A 22886-nucleotide genomic window follows, 5' to 3' on the forward strand; every position below is an offset into this window, starting at 1 on the left:
AACATTTTTCTTTCCATGTGAGTGTATGTGTATGTATGTATATATGCGCTTGTATATGTGTGCATAAGTATACATACACATATATAAATCTTTGTTTACTATCTGCAATAAATCACCAAAGAGAACAAAAATCAGGGCAGTGGCCTAAAATTGGAAAGAGGTGGTAACAGGGAAGCTGGAGGGGGTGGGTGTGGAGCAGAAAAAAAGCTACAATGAGCTTCCTGTGCCTGTCGCGTCTGCTGACGGAAGTCCTGGCTGCCGGTGCCTGTGTGTGCAGGACTCCCAGGTGTGGCAGGCAGCGTGCTAAACCCTCATTCCCCACTGATCAGACAAGTGCCCCAGTTAGCCTGGGCGTCCCGTCCCGCGGGTGGGGCGCCTGAGCTGAAGCATCAACAAGGAAGTGTCCTCGGTGATCTCGGGAATCCAGTCCCTGGGATGCGTTTTAGTTTCTCCGAGGCATGAGAGAGCCCGGGGCAGTCTCTAAACACACAGCTCAGTTTTGTGAGGGACCCTTGCGGCCTCGAGTTCTTCTGGTTTTGCGGAAAGACTTGACTGCTATTGGCCCATGTTGTGTTGCAGGTGTCATCCGGGGGTGAGTGTGCTCAAAACGGGATGATCGTATCGACCTACACAGTTCAACTGTACGAGGAAGGTCAGTGTCACGTTGGGAAGCAGCCTGCTCCTCGCTGGGGGGGAAGGGCCTGCAATGCTGCTTATGGCGAGACACCAGGGAGGGGTGGAAGCCACCAGCAAGCTCTGTAAACACCTGTGTTAGTTTCTCGGGGCTGCCCTCACCAAGTGTCACCAACTGTGTGGCTTACGTAGCAGATATTTACTGTCTCCCAGTGCTGGGGACCAGAGGTCTGAAATCAATGTGACGGCAGAGTGGGTGCCTTCTGATAATTCTGAAGGGGAATCAGTGCCCTGCCTCCATCCTGGCTTCCCATAGCCTCAGGCAGTCCTTTGCTTGTAGATGGTGTTCCCTCCGTGTCTTCACAGCCTCTTCCTTCTATGCGTGTCTGTCTCTGTGTCCACATTGTCCCTTTTAATAACAACACAGTCATGCTGGATTGGGGTCCACCTTACTTGACCTCATTTCACATGGTCATCTGCAAAGACCCTATTTCCAAATGAGGTCCCAGGTACTGGGGATTATTAGGACTTCATCTTCTTGCGGGGGAGGGTATACAATTCAACTCTTAACAACACTCATCTCTTCTGAGTATGAATGACAGATGGAAGAGGCTGTGGATTTACAGCAGCTCAGATGAAAGCAATTGAGTGAAAACACTGCGAGTTTGCCATTTGAAGTCAGACAGACGTAGGTAAAAATCCCTCCTTTGCAACTTACTAGCTGTGTGACCTGGAGCAGGTCATTTGACTTTCTCAGCCTCAGTTTTCTCATCTCTAAAGTGGGGATAAGAACACCTACCTCAAAGAATTGCTGGGAGGATTAAAGGAGATCATTCATGAAGCATATTACATATCACCCAGCACTCAGGCATTCCTCAGAAACTGAGAAAGTATATAAAACAACAGAAATGTCCTGATATGCGGACAGTTCTAAAATTGGACAAGATATTTATCTGCTTGATTTTTATCCTGGGGTATAAGACTATAAATTCAATGCATCAAAAGTGGCTGGGCCCTACTATGTGAAGAATATATACATAAAGTATAAATTATATAAGAAGAAGCAGTTCTTATGCTCAGCCCAGTCGTTGAGCATGAAAACTCTGGAATCTGGCTGTGGCTTTGCCACCTACCAGCTGTGTGACCTAGAGCCAGTTACTTAACCTCTCTGAATCTCAGCCTTCTTGTCTGTAAAGTGGGATGATAAAAGTACCTACAACATAGTATGAGATATAATAAAAGCCCACATTTCCATACCTGGCACATAGTAAGTGCTCTGTATGATTAGCTGTCATTATTATATGATGGTTGCTGTCATTTACATGTGAGTTTCTGGGCTGCAGTTTCATATCCTGAACAATGAGGAGAGGAATCATCTCAGAGGTTTTAGAATTTCCTAGTGTAAGAAAAAAACCACCTTTCTGTTTCCCTTCTCAACACTACCATTCACACCACTTCTGACACCAGAGGTGTGGGTTTTCCATACCAAGCCATTGGACGACACCAACTGGGTTTCTACAATCAGGGGCAGGGGTGGGTGAAGGGGGTTTATTTAAAGGGACACGAGGGAACTTTGGGGATTATGGAAAGGTTTTCTATCTTGATTATGGTGGTGGTTATACGCCTGTATCATTTGTCAAAACCCACTGAGTTATGCTCTGAAAGTGGGAGAATTTTATTGTATGTTAATACTTCAACCAGATAGATCTGATTTTAAAATCCTAGCAAGGTACAATGAAGTCTTTAAGAAAATCAATATTGTCAAAAGCAACTCACTGTCATTTCTATGAAAAAAATTTTCATCACTAACTATGTTACCACGTAACTATGTTACAACTAACTTGACACAACATATATACATGTTGTATCAAGCTGATTGTTGAGAAGTCTTCCCCTCTCCTTCCTGGTAAAATCCATCCCTTCCTTTCTTGTGTGCTACAATGTTTTGGCCAAGATGTCTGGTTTTCTTACAGTGAGATGAAAAGAAAGCATCTGAAATCTGATCATTCCGTGAAATTTTCAAATCCAACATCTTCTCCAAGCCGTACGTACCTGCCACACGAATCCTTGTTTCAAGACCTTTGAAACAACAAATGCATTTGCACAACACAGAAAACCACAGTGGTTTAAAGTGTTATTTGACTCCCCAGTGTACCCGCACAAGGGTCGTTTTGGCAGAACTTTTGGAGGTCTTCATCAGTTTTTCCCAAGGGCCTATGGTAATCCTTTGATATCCAAATATAATTCTCTTTGGAAGATCTTAGTGTGTCGTCATCTCTTTTTCCTTCCCCTTTGACGAGCTGTTTTAAACTCTGCCAGATCCTAGTGCAGCAACAGCCATGTGCGTGATCCCCTCCGTTAGTTCACATGACTCCACGACCTCCTGCATCTTTTACAAGATTTGCAGTCCGTGTGCGTTGCATTTCCACTTTATTTATCCTTGTCCAGACTTAACAGGATATTGACACACCGAGTGTTTGAGTGGGGAATCATTTTCATTTGTGAATAAAATTCTGATGCCAGTTTCTGCTCTTTAACTTTTAAGAACTGGGAGGATTTGGATAATGAATTCTCAGAAGAAAAGAACCCCATCCCCGCCATCACCGTTATTACAAAGGTCACCACTCTGCCGCTGTTAGCTGTTAGGATCATGGTGGGGGTCACACAGGGCTTGCCAGCCCCTATCAAATCCCCCGACTTAATCCTATCATATGCCAAGCACTGCTGGAGACACTGGGGATGCAGCTGAAATCCAAATAGACCAAGTCTCTGTCCACTGGGGGCTTATGTTCGAGTGGGGAGCAAACAAGTAAACCATGAATTCATGAGATCTCTTCAGAGGCTGAGGAATGCTCTGCAGAACCAGAGTGAATGGGGTGAGTGGGAGGGATTCAGAGACCCTGAGAGGCCTGAATGATAATGAGGTAACCATGGGGAGATCTTAGAAAAAGGGGGGGGGTGCGGGGGGGGCGGGGGGGGGCGTGTGGAGAGGTGAAAGGAAGAACGCGGCATGAGCTGTGGTCCATGGGAGAGTTTGGACTTGATTTTATTGTGCTGAGCTCTCTTTGGATAGTTTTATGCAGGTCAATGGCATGATTTAATTTTTAGGGTTTTTTTGAAAAATCACATACCAATGTGTTCTCAGATATGAGAAAACACGTACTTTTTTCCTTTTGTACATGCTTTTTTCTTTTTTTTCTTGAAAATCTTCTGATTCTATTAACCGAATGGCGTCAGCTTCATTCCCTCTCTTCTGTTCTCGCGTCTTCTTCTACATGTTGTTAGGACTTTGAGCTTTGGAATCAGGCAAACACGGGTTCAAATCCTGACTCCACCACTTATGAGCTGGGTGACATTAAAAAAGTGACTTTACTTCACAGCCTCAGTTTCCCCACCTGTCAAATGGGAGTGATGATAGTACCTAATCTGTAGGTTTGCCCTAATACCTAAATAAAATGCTTCTTGTTACATACATAGCATTTACCATAATGCTTGGCACGCGGGAAGCATAACATGAACACTAGGTATTGTTTTTACAGTTGTACCAAGTGAAAATTTTAGCTTTGGCACATGACAAAAACAAAACAAAACAAAGAAAAAGATAATCCTCAGAAATTCTGAATATTGTAATACAAACTGTGTATGTTTTTTAAATATATAATTAGAACTCTGAGGAAGCAGCTTGTTTTGACTAAGAATACTGGGTGGTTGGAAAATAAGCATCCCTGAAACTTCTCTGGCCCAGATTCTTAGATTTCTGAGGATAAATTAATTCATGCCATGACTATTTAAAGAAGTCTTTCCAGCGTATTCAAGTTTGTAGGTTAAACCATTGGAATAACTCCTTTTCTTTCGATGGATATTTAGACATATATTAATAATAAAATGAATAATTATAGTAATAATATATTAATGTTGCAAAACAACCAATGCTTACTGAAGACCCACCACACACCAGCTGCTGTGTTAAGCCCTTTATAGGAAATATGCCATTTAATCTTCACAAGCACCCTTTGAAGAAGGCACTGCTATTTTCTTGCCCATTTTATAATCAAATTGAGGCACAGAGATAAGAAGTAACTTGGTCAGGTCACATATTTAATACATGAGGAATTAGGAGTTAAACCCAGGCCCTTCTGATCTGCAATCTAGGTTCTTTAACACTTACACGATGATGCCATTGATAGGCTCTCAGTCACGTGTCTACAGACGAGTTTCTTAAAAACAAAAACCACACACACAATACAAAATATGTTTTCTGCACTAAAGACATCGAAATTTCCAACTCTCCTAACAATTTGGGAGCTGCATCTGCATTCTTTCTTGATTTCTTTTTATCTTCCTTAAACGCTTACATATTTTTTTTTTCATGGAAAGTAGAACTCTTTGGATGTCATCTGTTTGTCTGCTTTATGAGAAAATTTTTATTGAAACCAGATTCCAGATGGGCTTCTCCCAAGATTTTCATAGGAACTGAAAGCTTGGTTCTGGTCATCTGGAAGGAACTTTTTAGTCTTTCCAAAATAACTTGAGGAAATCGTGTCAACTATCTCCATCTTTGCAAGAGTATAAAATCAATAACGCCAATGGGTTTCTTTCCCACTCATTCACACAGACTGGATGTGTGTGTGTAAGTTTATGTTTTAGAACATACTTTGCTTCTTTGTAATGTTTAAGTTCTCAAATGACTGTAATCTCTTTTCCCCAAGTGAATGTTTTCCTTTACTTTTACCGAGAAGACAAAGCATCGGTGGGTGTTTTTTTATCTCTGTCCAGCTTAGAACTCACTTCCTCCCATTTCATTCTCTTTACCTTGCTTCCTCCAATCCTACATGCCTCGTAGACAGACTTGTAGAACCTGGGGACAACTTCCCAAGGAGAAGATTGATTGCTACTAATTGACAAGTGAAGTAGGTACTGACTAAGTCCCTGACATTCTCTCCAAGTCGCTGAGTATGTACTTAATTTAAACTGGCATAAGTGGAAAAGAAATTTTTTGTTGGCTCACGTAATGGTAATTCCACAGACTTCAGGCACAGCTTGATCCAAGTGTCCAAATGCTGTCATCGGGCTGGATCTCTGGGCTCTGCTGTTATCTGTGTTGGTTCCCAGGCATGCACTTTCAAATGTAATGGCCAGGGCCACCACCTCCGGATATTCCCCCTACTGGTTTGCCAATCCAAGCACAAGGAGTGCAACTCTGTCCTAATTAAGTTCAGCAAAAGTCACAGGATTTCTTTTGATTAGTCTTGCTTAGGTCATGTGCCCACCTGGGTGGTGAGCATTTTTTCAAGGGGAATAGAAGCTCCAGGTGAGGGACTCGGGTCTGCACTTAGTTTGGGGAGGGGCAGGATTTCACTTCTTAGATAGGGACGTCCCATCAAAATAAGTTCTTCTAGTTCTTACAAGGTATCGTAAACACTGTACCCATTCTCTGATATCAAGAGCTAGGTTTTGCTTCTGCCGTGATCTCTAAATGCTTTGAAGTCCAGTCTAGATACCAGATGTAACGAATGTATCCTTTATCAGAGCAATGTATTGGCACTTTTCAAAAAGTCTGTCCACGGGAAGATTTTTAGCAGAGATGTTTCCTATGGCTGTAACACTCGGAATTACCACTACTTCTCTGGTTTTCAGCCAGAGAGTGAGGAAGAGAGGAAAAAGACTGAAAGAGATTGGTGAGGCTCTGGGCATTTTGAAAAGCTCTTCCTTGTTTTGAATCTTAGTGTCTCTCCCTTTTTGTCAACCGTTTACTCTCCTCCTGGCATGGACCATCCCCACAATTCATTTATATTCACTCTGACACTTCCACTGCTTACTTGGCACCCTGACATATCCATCTATCACTTCCCTATTCCCACCCTCTCCTTCCCTCTCTCCCTCCATCCCTGAGTATAATATTGACCATGATTATGAATTTCTGGACAGCAGAAAACAGTTAAGAAGAGCTACAAGATATAGCCAGTGTTTCTGCTGCATAATTTCCTTGTGGTTTGAGTGTCTGTGGAGACCCGGGTCCTTGCCACTGGTCTGTAGCATTTCTTCTCTGTTTCTCAGGACTCAATGGGGAGACTTGGGGAGGCATTCTGCACCAGAATCCAGCTCTCTCCCCCATTGTTTGTTTATTCCTGACTCTAGACCCTGGGAAATACTAGAGTTTGACAGAAACAATTGTTAATGGATGTGGGTGTGTGTGTGTGTGTGTGTATTTCCCACTCCATATTAATGGACAATATGAACAGACAAAAAGATTTTCCTTTTCCTCTCTTCCTGTGTCTTCCTGCAAACAGATATTATACATTTATACAAATATATGAAGCAGAATGTGATATTGGCAAAGGCATGGGAGAAACCTTCAAAATAATCACAGTATCGGTCAATTCTTAAGCACCTACTATGGAAAAGGCCGTGTGCCAGCCTGTGGCAAGTTTTCCCCTGTAAACATCACAGCAACACTGCGAGGGAGCTACTATTATTCCCATTTTACATATGAGGAAATTCAAAGATGCTTAGTGACTCGCCCAAGGTCACACAGCTTAGCAGTAGGGAGGAATCTTGATCTTGAACTGTGATTCCAACCTTAGTAGTATATCTTTCTTTTCCCCTGAATATTGCACTGCTTTATAAAGGGGACCTAGTAAAGAAGGCAGTTGAATTAGGTCAGTGCAGAGGTCAAAACGAAACAGGTGGATGCCGGAAGCAGAGTCGGCTTCACACACACTGGCTTTGGCAGGTAACCCTCCACTCCTGTTCCACGCAGGCCTGGGGCCTAATTTGCCTGCTTCTGTGGGCATCTGTCTTCCCTCCTTCAAAATGGAAGCTTTCTGAGTATTACTTTTGAAAATCTTTCAGTCTTCTCAACAGATTTCAGACCATCACCAGATCTTTTATGTACCAACCCCCTGGGCAGTTGTGGGAACCGTCCAATGTCTCTGGCTGTGGGTTTTCTCATTCAGGTGTCAGGACACTAGCTACCCATCATGACATTTCTTGAGCACTTACTAGATTCCAGGCACTGTTCTAGGTGCTCCAAGAATATTAACACAACATTTGCCTCATTTTACCAGACAATTGATGCACAGACTAGGTGAGTAACTTGGACTCAAATAGATAGCCTAGCTCAGTGGTTCCCAAATGTGAGTGACTGTTGCCCCCCAGGGGACATTTGTCAATGTCTGGAGACATTTTTGGTTGTCACAACCCGGGAATGCTACTGGCATCTGATGGGTAGAGCCCAGGGATGCTGCTACACACCCTACAGGGCACAAGACGACAAAGGAGGGTGCGGCCCAAATGTCCGTAGCCCCAAGGCGAGGAGCATTGTTCTAGATGGAGAACCTAAGCTCCTAACCACTCGAGTGACTCCCGGTTGAAGTTGTGACCATTTGCTTCTCACAGGTTTCTTGTGGCAATAAAAGATGAGTAACGCGTCACTCACTGGTCCAGCGCCTGGCGTGTGCCGTCTAGTCATTGGCTCCCATCCTCATTAGCCCTCTGTTCCCCTCTCTGAGGAAGAGCAGGGTCAGAAGACATGTAGATAAGGAACTTCTGCTTTGCAGGGTGACCGGAGAACAACAGAGCACCAGTGAACATGGCAGCCTTTGTGTATAAAACATGGGGAGTCCATTAGCCACCCTTGAGTTTCCTACTGGGGTTGAATAACGGCTGTTTTATGTTTGTGTTTACAGTCGATTTGGGAATAAGTGTCAAGGAAGATAATGTGGCCACTTCTTCCCCCAAGACAATGGAGATAAGCACTGTCGCGGAGGCCAACGGACAGAATCTTGGGAAAGAGGCCAAGCCCCAGGCACCAGCTGCTAAATCTCGTTTTTTCTTGACACTCTCTCGGGCCGTACCAGGGCGCGCTGGAGACCAAGCCACGGATTCATCCCCTGGATCACTGACGCTTGATGTCAGCTCCACTAACGCTGTAGGGAACAAAGAACCGAGTGAGAGCATGGCCCTTCCGGTAGCAGCTGCACGGGGCCACGACCCAGATAAAACCCCCGGCCAGACCCTGGCCCAACACCAGGGCTTCTCTGCCACTTGGGGACCAGCGCCTCTCCCACCTGAGTCAGGGGGAGCAGCCCCCTCCAAGCCTAAGGACTCCAGCTTTTTTGACAAACTCTTCAAACTGGACAAGGGACGGGAAAAGGCACCCGTTGACCACCAACAGGAAGCCAAAAAGGTGGAGTGTCAGGACCAGGCCGACGCAATTCCTGGATTATCTGGGCGAGCCAATGATGCACCTGCAGAGAGGGTGAGTGCTGGAAATGGACAATCCGTTTTGTTCCTCAGGCAAGCTCAGGGGGCACTGCTGGGGTAAGGCTTGCTCTGACACCCCCCAGGGGCCCTGACAAGGTACCAGGCGCTCGACCCCTCTCGACTAAATAGCATATTGTACTGTCGTGTCTCCCCATGTTAGGATGGGCAGAAACATCTGTTTACAGAACAATAACAGCTGTGGCATCTGTTTTATGTAAAAGCCAAGAGGAGGCGAGTTACATACAGATGAATCCGTCCTTCCATTTATCAAAGGTGAAGCTAGACAGGTAGCCTCTGTGATCAATGGAGTCTGGAGGGAACGGCATTAGCAGAATAAAAACGGTTCCTGAAAGGCGAAAATGTACTGTCCGGTCTCAGTAGCTTGTTTCACATTCAGTGTGTTTATAGGCTTTCCTTGGGACACATTTCATTTCTGACTTTTAATAGCCTGGATTAATCTTTAACTGTATTTTGCACTAAAGTGTAGGTTTGAATAAAGAGCTTTTACAGCTCTGAGCAGGCTCTTTTATGTACTAATTATTTTTCAACAACCTGGAGTGATACCTTTGTAAAAACTAGATTTTTTTTTAAGGAGGTAGCCAGAATCAGTTGCTTTTTCGTTCCTGCACAGAGAAAGGCAAGTTCTTTTCATCCTAAAAAGAGCATTTTCTTTTGAGAAAGTTTGTATTCCCGGTCAAGAATAGAGCTCCTTGAATGAAGACGGAAATAAAGTTAATACATTGTATTTTAAGGCACTTGTTTCCTTAGTGAATGGACTTTTCAATAATAGTATTTTTCAAAATTTGGGGATTAAAGTCAAGTGCCGCTCGTTGAGGTTAGAACCAGGAAAAAAATTAGACGGCTCAGTTTTTTATTATATGGTTGTATATCATGGCTGTCGATATATTTGTCTTAATAACAACTAACTGTATTGCAAAGTTGCTAATAATAACACCGGCTGTCATTTATTGAGCACTTACAACATACCAGGCTCTGTTCAAAATGACGCACATATGTTATTTTCCTTAAGGGAAATGAGTATCACATTCATCTCTGGTTTTAATGCATCCAGGGTAGTGTCAAGAATTATATTGTGAATATTAGACACCAGCAGAGAATTCTGGACAGTTAAAATGGGGAGGAGATAATGAGGCTTGTGTGTTTACACTCTTCCGATCAGCATTTTTGCTATTTCTGTAAATTTTGACTCCAAGAGCTGATTTTCAAATTTCGCTTCAAAAGTTTAAGAAAATTCCCCTTGAAATGTTCACTTCCCCAAATGAACCAGGTTCAGGGACCAATTGAATTGCTTTCTGTGTATTTCAAAGTAAGTCTTCCAATATATCCAGACATCAAATCTTTACTGAGGGTGACACTGCACAGGTAAGGCAAAGCCACAGCGGTAGGCAGGACAGAGCCTCCCTGTCCTCAGGGAGTTTGTGGTCCAGCAGAGAAGAGGTACAAAAAACCCCACAATTATTATGCAAGGTGCCAAGTGTTCTGCTGGGGGAGGCCAGGTGTTGGAGAGGACGTGCAGACACAGGAGAATTAGCCTACCTGGCCCAGGGAACCGTCCATCGATGTATAAACCTGGAGCAGAAAGTTACTTGTCTTTGAGCTATAAACTGGTCATCAATATTCATGAGGATTTGAGAAACTGTGGACTACTTTACGCTTAGTGGCAAAACTCTGGTTTGAGTTCCCATTTTTGTTCATGGGCTCTTAAGGCCATTCTGAGATTGTGATTTATTCAATAGTCACACGTGTTGGTTACATGGGCATCCAAAGCCAACCCATTGCCTGAGGTAGGAAAAGACTGAGGTATTTGTGGGAAGAAAATGAAGGACTGCACGTGACCCCTCTTTGGACCAGTGTCTAGTGGCTCATCCGAATCCCCATCTTAATTAAGAAAACCAGTTCAGCATCTGATTACCAACTTGCATGTATGTATTTAACCAGAAAACCCCAACAACTCAATCCATTTCTATTTTAAGAAAAATGCAGAAAAAGTTTAGAGTTGTACTTTATCAACTCAGCTTTTTTATTTGAAGACTCTTAAGGAGAACACCTCACTCTGAGCAGAATGAGTTTCAAAATAAGATTGGAGTCAGACGATGGGGGCTTATGTTGGGAACACGGCAGGTATCTAATATGGTTAAACCAGTGGGAGAAGTTTTAAAGTTGTAGTCACTGCTCAGAAGACCCCAAAATTATAACTTGTCTTCTTTTCTGAGTTAGCTCCCTTAGATTCACTAACGAAATTTGCATCTGACTTTGTTCCATTACCAATTTCCATTCTTTGTTGGTCCTAACATTGGAATTTGAAATACTGAGAGCCCACTCTGCACGATATGCATATAAAACACAGACAAATTATGAAACAGCCAATCCTTTCTCCTTCAGTCTATGAACTTGTGGATATTCAAATACATAGGTCTACAAAGATTTTTCACAACAAAAAACAGCCTTCTGCCGGTTAAGGTTTCTTATCTGATTTCTGGCTGCACAGTTCTGTATTTTGGGCAAAAGAAAAAAAAAAGCAATTGTTCTGTAAGTGTAATAAGAGAATCCAGCCCTCGGAAACTAACACGAATAAAAGTTCCCAGTCAATGGCCTACTTGGTGGAAGGACCACATTATGAATAAATGGCCATCAATGTATCGATTCAGAATTCTTTGGGTAAATTATGCCTTGGGCTCAGTTGTGTCAGCTGTCCCTCCCCTCCCACCCACATAGGCCTTCCCCGCACCCCCCAATTTCACTGCATGCTCCTAAATGGATTGGAATTCCAACCACAAACCCACAGAGCTGTGAATTGGGAGAAAGATGCCACCATTTCATTCTGGGGGGAAACACACAAATCTTCTGTGTTTTCAGAACGACAATCTTATTTTTGTGCCTTAGAAAACTACATTCAGAGCATAGCATAATTAAAACAAGGCCAGAATTCATGAACAAATGAAGCATTTACTACGTAGGCCAAAGAAAAGATAAATTATATGCCTGAAAGGTTTCACTGAGCTGTGTGATTCACACAAACCAGCATGTTGGCAAGGATAAGATTTTTTTTTTTTTTAATTTTTCTCTCCTTGCAACAACTGAACCAGAGCTATAAGATATGCATTGAGGATTCACCAGGGGGAAAAATTGGTCACATCATGAAAATTTGACCTTTACTGCTTGAAAAAAAAAAAAAAAACCACTAAATTTCTGTTGTCAACCAGTAGTACTTCCAGAAATGTCTTTGTGTTGGGGGTAGGAGGAGGTACTTTCAGTGTTGCCAAGCATGGATTCATGAGATTTAAACAGGAATATTCCTTTTCTCTGAAAAGTTTAATTAAATTCTGCAATTGCTAGTTAAACACCATCCTTGTACAAGGCGTTTGAAAGCTAAGCCACGGTCCTAGTCCTCCAAAGATCACATCGTTTAGTCAGAGACATCATTTTTTAAAGGAAGATTGTGCTAAATGCATTGATCTGCAAGCTCCTTCAGACTGCAGATATTAAGAAAAATGCTGTGTTTTTGCTTCCTCTTTTCCTTTTCTCTCTTGAGCCACTCCATTCAGGCTTTTGTCCTCCACAGAAACTGCTCTTGTCAAAGTTGCCAGGATGTTGCCCCTCCCCAAACCCCTCACGGCAGCTGCCACGTCAGATATGACTCAGTCCTTAACTTGGTGGACCTGCCAGTCACATCTGACACAGGGGCCCACCCCTTCCTTCTTGAAACATCTTCCTCACTTGGTCTCCAGGTCTTTCCACCTCCCTGGCTGCTGTCCGTTCATCTCCTTTGCTGGATCTTACCCTCTGCAGGTTGGAGTCCCCCAGAGACCAGCTCTTACACGTCTTCTCTAACTACCTTTACTTCCTTGGAAATCTCCACCGGTCCCAAGGGTTTAAACACAGCCATCTACTGACAAGTCCCAAATTTATATCTCTCACCAAGACCGACCCCTGAAGTCCAGACGTAAACATCCAGCTGCCTCTCCTGCGTGTCTGCTTCTATGCTTACGTCTCCATCCAAGTGCTCACTGAGCATCTCAACCTCAATATGTCCAAAGCTGAGCTCTGTATTCACTCCTAACAACAAAATGCCCATCTATGTAGTCCCCAGCCTCTTCATCTCAGTTAATGACAACTCCATCCTGACACTGCTTGTTATTCAGTGGTAGAATTGGAATTAAAGAATCAAGATCTTCAGAGTCCTTCTCTCTATATGTAGTCAACAAAACATAAGCACTGCAGTCAAGTAGCCTTGGTGTCAGCTCTGCCTCTGTCACCTACTGGCTGTGTGACCCTGTCCAAGTTACTCAGCCTCTCTGAGCCTGTTTCTTCATCTGTAAAATGGGGATAATAATAGTATCCAGCACATTATCACATCATTCACACTTGTGAAAATTAAATAAGGTAAGCCACGTGAAGTACTTAACACAGAGATGTTGCATTTTGAGACAAAGAAAATTTAACTATTATTAGTATCATGGTTTTTCTCCCTATCACTCCACATTTCAGTCTTTTTATTCTTCCCTTCCATGGTCCTCCATCAAAACTCACCAAGATAGCACAATTGAATCTAATTTGAACGCTACATAACCAAAGGCAGAAGTCCTAATTTGGGTTAAAAAAAAAAGGGAGGCAGGAGTTGTAAAATAATTTTAGAAACATTAGACTCTAAAAGCCCATGCCCACCCACAAGTCCTAGTTTCTTAGTCTGATGGTTAAGGGTCTCTACAACCTTTCCTTTGGTTTTCCAACTGTATTTTCCACTATTCCCTTACATTTCTCCAATCAACAGGGCCAACATATGACCCGTGCAGATGCCATCTGCTTCCCAGTACTTTCTCTGCCTGTATCTCTTTCTGTTTATCAAAAATTTACTTCACTTGCAAGTGCCAAATCCATGAAGCTGACCAGATGTCCTCACTCCTGGGTGGTTTCTGATGACATGACTCTCTCTAGTATATTTTCTGTATGCTATATGTTAAGTCAAATTCTGGGATAAAATCACTTTGAAGGAAATCATCTCATTGAAACATCAAAACTTACGAGGAAATTCCTATCTTTTTACCATCTTACACTTGAAGAAATCAAAGCCTCAAGAAAACCAAGTCACTTACTCCAAGTTGCACAGCTGAAAAAAGAATTGTCCAACTCCATAGGTTCACCGCTCAAGATTGTGTTTTTACCAATTATTTGAAAGTTGTGCAATCAGGTTACAACTATACAACTATGCAAAATGGAATACTGTTCATTTGAGGAAGTGCTACTCAAAAATGTTAGTAAGTGGAAAATTGTAAACACTAAATTAATCTCAAACTAAAAATGAAGAAAGAATCACCTAATTCCAACATTAGAAGGTGAAGTGAATTATAATCTGTGTTTTTTAATTTTGTTTTGTTTAGCTTAGCGCCACAGGCCAGGCCATTTTAACAGGTAAAGAGAACTATGCACCCAAAAGACTTTGTCAGTACAAAGAGAAACTCCATCTTAAATTATACAAGTTGTGGAGTAAGCAGTTTTCAGTAGTAAGAGTATATCTTTAATGAATCGCATGAATTGAGCACTAAGGAACATTTGATATGAAATGTTTACAGCAGCAGAGATGACATGCCAGTGTTAGGAGCCTGAGTGAGTTGGGTACAAGTTCAAATTCTTGTTTCATGGTGGAGTCAAATAATAATAATTGCCCTACTTTTTAATAGTTTATTATTTCCAGGTGATAAAGGAAGGATTTTTTTTGCATACCTTATCTGCTTGGATTTCTGTAACAGCACAACAAAGTAGAAATCATTATTGCCATTTAACAGATGAGGAAACTGGGGCTCAGGGAAGTTAAGTTACTTGTCCAAGGTCACACAGCTAAATAAAGGGCAGAACCAGGACCAAGATCCATCAGTCGCCAAAGCCTGTTATACTCAGTCATTTCAAAACGTGGTGTTTTCATCCGCAAAAGGAAGAGACTACCTGCCCAAGGGGCTATTGTAAGGGTAGAAGATGAAACAGGCAGTTGGTCGGAAGTGGTGATGCTAAATAAAACAGTATACTTTCTAAATTGTCAGAAACTTAGACGTGAAGAATTATGAAGTAGATGAATGGTCTTATAGCCTGATGCAGTTTGAGTTCTATATCATTTAAGGTGCCTTTGGCTATGGGTGAAAAAACACAAACAAAAAATCACCCATCACTAGTGGCTTAGTTAATGAGGTGAAGGTACTATTTCTTGCACAGAGTAAGAAGTCTAGAGGTGCAGTGATCTAGGTTGGTTCAGTACCTTCACTGCCCCAGATGCTTCAGTCTTCTCCAGTGTCCTCTGTGTATTGGCCTGGCTCGCAGGCTTGGCCCTTGGGGTTTTCAGATGGCTGCCATAGTGTATATAGTCTCAATGTCCTAGCAAATGAAAGAGGGGTTTCCTAAGATTTTTTTTTTAAGATTTTTATTGGGGAAGGGGAACAGGATTTTTATTGGGGAGCAGTGTGTACTTCCAGGACTTTTTCCAAGTCAAGTTGTTGTCCTTTCAATCTTAGTTGTGGAGGGCACAGCTCAGCTCCAGGTCCAGTTGCCATTGTTAGTAGCAGGGGGCACAGCCCACCATCCCTTGCGGAGTCAAACCAGCAACCTTGTGGTTGAGAGGACATGCTCCAACCAACTGAGCCATCTGGCACTGGCCCATATGGGAATCGAACCTGCAGCCTTTGGCATTAGGAGCACGACTGCCTGAGCCACCGGGCCGGCCCCTGGGGTTTCCTAAGACTTACCCATAGACGAAACTGAGTCACATGCCTGTGTTGAGGTAGAAGGAAAGCTTGGAAAGTGTCTCCAGTAGAAATCAGGCTCTTCCAGGAAAGATGACAGACCACGGATAGAAACCAGACACATTTTTTCGATCCAACTTTATATCAGGAAGTAATTTTAAGTGAATGAAGCTAACGGAGGCTGCTACAGTGTAATCGATTTAAATATACTTATTTCACTAGCTTTTTAACTTGACTATGACCCACAGTAAGAATTCAATTTTACATCTTGACCTGATATACATGTATATACATGAAACAAAGTATTCACAAAGTAATACTCTTCTTACAGGCTGGTTATTTTCTATTCTTTTCTATTTTGTGTGGTGTTTTTTAATGCTGGCTTTAACCCACTAAATTATTTTCCAACCTATTAATAGTCACAATCTGAAGTTTCAAAAAACTCTATTCTACCATAATCACCTTTTTCGTCTATGCAGGCAGTGGTCTTGAGGGGACGTGACTGTTTCTTATGCAGCTGGGTATTCCCAGTGCCTGGCACGATACACTGGCATGCATAATGTTTCTCAGATGAACCTGAGAAGAGTAAAGATGGTACACATCACGTTACAACTTTTCAAAGACTGCTAGGGTGTATTATTGCAATCTCGTTATGAGCTCTGCCTGACACACCTTTAAATAGAAAATGATTTTGAAATATACATCTGGTATAGATGCTTTCACTTAGATAAACTACATAGAATCATATCTATACCATTTATTTGGTATTTTTCACTCAGACTTTAACACGTTATGGTGTTAGTCATGGATGAGATATCAAAGTGAGTTGTATTTTGCAATGAGTCTGCAAAATAAATCTTGAGTTAACTGTCCCTTTGGTGTTACCCAGTCTGATTCACTCCTTCCAAGGTTATAATAACAGCCCTAATTTATTGAGAGTTTGTTAACTCACAGACAAGTAAAGAAACTTGCATAAGATTATATGGCTAGAAAGCAGCAAAAGCAGCAGAGCTGGAATTTGTCACCAGTGCCCTCATGCTTAGCCACTGGGCCTGTAAGTCCAAAAAGAGGGAACACTTTGTACCTTGTGAGATATCTTATATCTGTTTGAAATTTCCAAAGCTAGTGCTTCCCACACAGATGGGGAACATCAGTCCAATGAGGTCAGCCCAGAAATAGGGCTCCACTAGCAAACAGTTTTGGAAAATACTACTTACTTTAAACTGTCTGCTGAAGATTCACAATGGACGTCAGTCTAGTAAAGGCTCTGAGAAGTCCTGCAGCAAGCATGCCCGCTTCACATTGTTTAGCTGAGTGTCTCTCAAACTTAATTATTCAAATAACTAGTAGCTGTCTAGCCAGTTGGGCATATCTGTCTTCCAAGGAACAGTTCTTTGAGGAAATTCTGAGCCAGGCATACAGACCAAGGTTGGAAAATGCTTCTTCTAGGATGCATCAAACCACAGATAGGTTTTATTTGAACTTCACCATGTTTTAAATAGTATTTTAATTAACTGACAGTATTATTAAATTGGCAAAGCCAATGATATTTTAAAATTCTGAGATTTCAATACAACCCCCTAATTCAGACATTTCTGAAAAATGGGAAGTTTCGTCCTGTCTTCTCACGTGGGATGTGTTATGCCCACCCTTAAGCTGGGGCATTCACTCTCCAGTTCACCCAGTTCCCACCCCTCCACTGATTCCCAGCAGGACACCATGTGAGCTGTCCTTCATTAATACACTTATATTGTAATGTTCTTGTGGTAGAGTTGAGAGTAAAGTTAAATATTTCCATTATAGATACTTTACTTCCTTCACAGCACTTACCACAATTTGGAGTTACTTAAGTGACCATCTGGTTAATAAACTATAAATCCAGCCTGAGAGTCAATCTGTTGGCAAGCATTGAACAATAAGTAGCAGACATGAATACTTTCATGTATTCATTCAACAAACATCTGAGTGCTTTCTTTGTGTGAGGAATGATTTTAGGTTCTAGGGTGGCTAGAACGATGTACCTCATGGGAGCTTTCATTCTATAAACAATAAACAAGTAAATTTATAAACAAACAAATACTTCCAACGCATAGAAAAGATTATGCATGAAATAAACAGTTTTGGAATAGAATGTGGAGTGGAGATGAGGCAGATAATTCAAATTATGGAGGGGGTAACATCGGGAAGGAGTTTGGTCTCTAAAAATTCAGGGAAAGGATTTTTTTTTCTTTGCACAAGGCCAAATCATTCTTAGAAAGTCTGCAGCCTAATTTTGCTGGCATCGAAAACAGTTTTCTCACTATTGGGAAATGTTTATTAAACAGATGACAAACACGTTCTAGGCTGTGGATTATTCGCTTTTGTATTTTGAAGCCATCTTTTTTCAATATTGGGTATTTTTCCTCTAATAAATGTGAAATGCCATTATCAGTACCCGCTGGAACTAATCATGGAACAGAAGAATCTTCCACAAATCCCTTTGGCCCGATGTCACTTACCCTGAGAATCACTCTCCACCCACTCTTTGCTCTCAGCAAACGTAGTTTTCCATTTTAAGTCATACATAATGGGCTTTGTTTAAGAGTGTACCCACTTGTAGGTCCTTAGGAGTATCCCCAAAGTAATGACCGCTGCCGAAGAAGGAAACGGAGAAGGAGAAGGAAAAGGTGAAGAGGAAGAAAAGAAGCAAGGAAAAACACTTTATTGCTTAATTCTCTAGCCACATTTCATTTGCCCTTGGAAATCAACTTGACAAATTCACTTACCTCCTAAGTGCAGGAATTGCTGAGAGAGAAAATGAAAAACCCATGTTTATACGAAGCAGGTGTGAGTTGCTTTCTTTGATAGATTTCTTTCCACCCTCCATCTATGACTAATAAACAACCGGTTTATTTCATCTTAAAACATCTCTGCGTCAGTCAATACCGTAAGCTAGTGAGGCCCTACGATGTAAAGGCCCAGTGTTGCACTTCTGCCGAGAGGGGAATTTTTAGCATCCCAAGGTTATGTCGACAGAGAATTAAAACAGGTGCTGATCTTATAACTTACAAGAAAGAGCATCATACTCGATAATTGGTCCAGCCTAACTTGATTCAATTAGTATATGCAGATAAAAGAACGATGTTAACCTTCTTCTGAAAAGAGGAGGGAAAATGGGTAATTGGAGCATTTTTAGATCTGTGTCGTGCAGCTTAAATTCTCCTCTCATAAAACATGCCAGAAGGCAATGAAAATCTAGATTTCACGTTTCAATATTTTTATGTTATTTTTATATTTTCCTTGCCCTCTGAAGTCTCTGATAATTTCTTAATTAGCCACCTGGGTCACAAGGAAGCTTGTTTTCAACCATGGCAATTGGGCAGTGATACAATTTTAAAGTCCTAAACCATGCATGTTTTTGGAACGAGCAATTTGACGTGTAGGAATTTATTGAGAAAATGAGCAAAATTTTATGCACAAGACTTCTGTTTTAAAATTCCAGCGTTGCAAGAGAGAAGCTGGGACGAGCTATAAGATCCAATAGGATGGCTTTTTTACTGTTAGGATACACTGGACATCAGAAACCGGGATGACAGAGAAATAGAATCATTGACCTGTGAAGACAGCCATAATATAATGTTAACCAAGAAGAGCGGGTTTTTAAATAGATCTGCAGGATGCTCCCCTTTGGGTAAAAACGATGCCTGCCTGCCCACCTGCCCACCTGGCCATCCATAGTAATTCTTCCATCCAAAGGGCAGTAGGATGAAAAAATGCAAATTGTTAGTAGTAGTTTCTTTCAGTAATAGGATAATGGGTGCATTGTGTTTTTACTCTTCCCTCATCTATATTTTCTCTTTCGTATAAAAGGAAAAAGTACAGTCTACTGCCTACCTAAGTCAAAAACAAAAACAAAAACCCCAAAATCTACACTCTAGATAATTTCCTGATTTCTCCACTAGGGTGCGCTACGAGGCTTGAGGCATCCTGAGTTCATCAGAAATGGCCATAGGCAGCTCGTCACAGCTTCAACAAGAGGTTAATGTTGCTGGCAATAATTCCCAAACTATGCAATCCAGAGCTTGTGTGGCAACTCCTTGTTCAGAAATAACACTGACTTTTAAAAATATATTTATAGCTAGTGTGTAGTAATCTCCAGTAGGCGATGGGAAAGAAATTTTGATATGGATGGGCAGTTTGGGGAAACTTTTCATAACTAGCATTTCTGACGGTTGTGCTATTTGTGTTCATTTTGCCAAAGGGTTAAAAGATGTGAATCCATCTTTATCAGTTGACGTGAATTGGACAGGAATAATGGGGAAAATAAAAATACAACATTAACTACAGTGAGAGACCTTCCTTAGGTAGATTTCACCTTTGTAGTAAAGCCAAGTATAAAAAAAAGAAAAAAAAAATCCCAATCTTCTTAGGAAATGTTCAAGTTCCACCACAAAACATTTTTGGGAGACTTTGGTTTGGGAGTTCCTTCCTGTCTGTTTACTAATTTGTCTTCCCTTCTAGGCACGTTGTAGGTAAATTCTATCACTAAGAATCAACCCAGTGCCATTTTTTCCTCCTACATCTGAAGGTGGTTCTATGCAGGTGATAATGCTCTCAGAAGAAGCACAGTAAAAACTTAACGATTGTCTGGAGACCATTGTCACCTAGCAAATGATGCTCTTTGTGCTGCGAGGGCATCCAAGTGGGAGAGGAAACAGCTTTCCTTTTTATTTCAGGCAGCATGTGGCTCAAATTTCTAACAGATGGAAAGGAGTGGAGCGATGGGTTTTTGTACCATTCCATGTTTCTCAGACAAGTTTTCCTGCGTTCAACTGGATGTTAGGCACTGATTCTTGGTACAAAAATTCAAAACGAAACCAGTGAGGTACCATCCATGGGGAAATCAAGATGAGGTAGACGTTCCTCACAGATTGTTCCAGACAAGGTTTTTGGTTTTGTTTTGTTTTGTTTCACCCTTGATCATCCTGCCTTAACTTACATTTTCACGTTGACAACGGAGACTTTGCTTAAAGGAGTCTGAAATCCAGTTGACAATTTGCAGTTGAAAGTTCCATATGGGTTTTATTATAGACAATGAAATTATGATAAGGCGGCATTATTTTTCAACATGACAAATTATGATCACTGAACTAGTGTTCCTGTCTGGGTGCCCTTTGAAGCCAACAAAAAGGGAGAAAATATAGGCTTCTTCTGCACAGATGAAAAACAAACTGACACCATGAACACCTGTTTGCTTAAAAGAAGTTTCCAGACATTTCCTGGAGAACGTTTGTGCATCTGTCTAAAATTTCTGTTTGCTGAGAATGATCTGAAGGCCTGATGAGAATAGCAAAACCATATGTGTAGTTAAGGACAAAGATCCTACAAATAACCCAACATTTAAGGCATAAGCCATAAACTGGTGGCCTCGGGCTGCATAACCTTCCCAACTGTGTTTAGTTCGGTCCTCTGGATTGTTTTTTAAAATTTGGAATTAGTTGCCCACATTTTGTTTTCATTTTAATTTTTAATGAAAATTAAGAACAAAATAAGAAATTATAAAATGGTATATTTGTCCACCAGGGCACACACACACACACACACACACACACACCCCGCCAATAGATAATTGCTGCTTGTATTTTTAAATGTATCCTTCTAGGATTTCTTTGGGCATACACAAGCAAATACAAGCATAAGTTCTTTCTTTTTCTTTTTACACAAAAGGTAATATAATAAACACTCTGTTCTAGTCTGTACATTTTTCGGTTAACACTGCTTTCTATATCTATATAGCTGCCTCATTTGTAACCCTTGCACAGTTTTCCACTGAATGGACATACCATAATTTATTTAACCAGGACCCTATTCATGATATGTGGCTGGTATCCAAACATTCGCTGTTACCTCACTGCAATGAATAACCTTGTGCATTTGTTATTTCAGACACATGTGAATTGAGGTATAGCATTAACTCTTAGACGTGAAATTGCTGGGTAAAAGGATACATTCTCTTTTTAAATGTTGGTAGATAATGCCAAAATTTCACCCCTCCAGCAGGACTGAATTAATTTACACTTCATTCTGCAATGTCTGAGAGAGTTCCTGCTTCTTACTTACCCCAGCTTCCAAACTGTATGTTTTCAAACATTTGGATTTTTTCCACCCTCAATCTTTCTGTTCACAATTTCTGGATTTTAAGTCAAGGTTACTAAAACCTTCTTAATCCTAAATTATTCAAATTGTTTTCCATGTTTTCTTCTAGTATTTTTATCCATGTGGATTTTATCCTCACATGGGGTTGAATAATCACAAGTTAATTTTTTTTTTCCAAATGGCCGCCCTGTTTCCCTACGTCTCTTGTTAGAAATTCCTTCTTCACTCTGATGGATTTGAGGTGTCATCTTTATCACACACTATATTCCTATGTCTTTGGGTAAAATGTGTTGTCTGTCGATGCTGACAAAAATGGACATAGAGACAAGGGAAATTAAAACAGAAAACCTTTGGTGAGAAGATGATGTTTGATTTCCTGAAAGACGGGAGGTAGCAGACGCAATGCAGCGTGGTGCTTAAAAAAAGCTTTTTGCCTCTGAAATCATTTGGGCCTGGGGTCAAACCCGAGCTCTCCTCTATGACCACAGGCAAGTGATTTATTCTTTCCACTCATCAATTGATTCATCGGTGCAAATGAAATTACAAATAGTACGTACTTCATGGGACCATTATAAGAATTAATATGAAACCTTAACGAGCTGAGCACTGAGCCTAACACATAAAGGTTGGTCATTTTTATTATTATCATGAATATTTTTCCTTCTTATTACCTATTCCTTAAAGAATTCATGGCTGCAAAATAGGTAAATCTCACATGTTAATACCACATGCTGCTTTATTTACCTATTCCAGGCTTTTTAATGGTTATTCATGCTTCCTTTTCGCAGCACTACCCTATAATTCTTTTTTAAAAACTTTTTAATCTTGAAATTATTGTAGAGTCACATAGTTGGTGTTCGGCTGACACAAAGCAGTTATCATCTGAGAGTTTTATGTTGCTAGACTGGTCCTTTCTGGGCCCTTTGATTGAGAGAGCAGGCTTTTTGAGAGGGTTTTTTTGGTCTGTGCCCATTGGTATTTTCAGGTTGCCGGCCTCTTCAACTCCAAGTCAGGATGTACGAGGCCAAAAGAAAAGCCAGGGAATCCACCCCCATGTTGTTCCTCAGGTCCCCAGTAGTCTGCCTTCTCCTCTCCACCTTTCAG

At 41.3% G+C, this 22886-nt stretch overlaps 1 protein-coding gene across 14 annotated transcripts in view; it reads left to right on the plus strand.

Annotated features, from left to right (window-relative positions):
* BCAS1 (brain enriched myelin associated protein 1) overlaps positions 1-22886 on the plus strand; it is a 72393-nt gene that overhangs the window by 11362 nt on the left and 38145 nt on the right. For all 14 annotated transcript variants that reach the window (XM_074318257.1, XM_074318256.1, XM_019726059.2 and 11 more), the window contains exons 3-4: positions 580-652; positions 8322-8893. In XM_074318257.1, the coding sequence (XP_074174358.1) occupies positions 580-652; positions 8322-8893 (645 nt within the window). The remainder of the gene's footprint in view (positions 1-579; positions 653-8321; positions 8894-22886) is intronic.

The sequence above is a fragment of the Rhinolophus sinicus genome, linkage group LG13 (assembly GCF_036562045.2).
Source record: "Rhinolophus sinicus isolate RSC01 linkage group LG13, ASM3656204v1, whole genome shotgun sequence".
Taxonomy (NCBI): domain Eukaryota; kingdom Metazoa; phylum Chordata; class Mammalia; order Chiroptera; family Rhinolophidae; genus Rhinolophus; species Rhinolophus sinicus.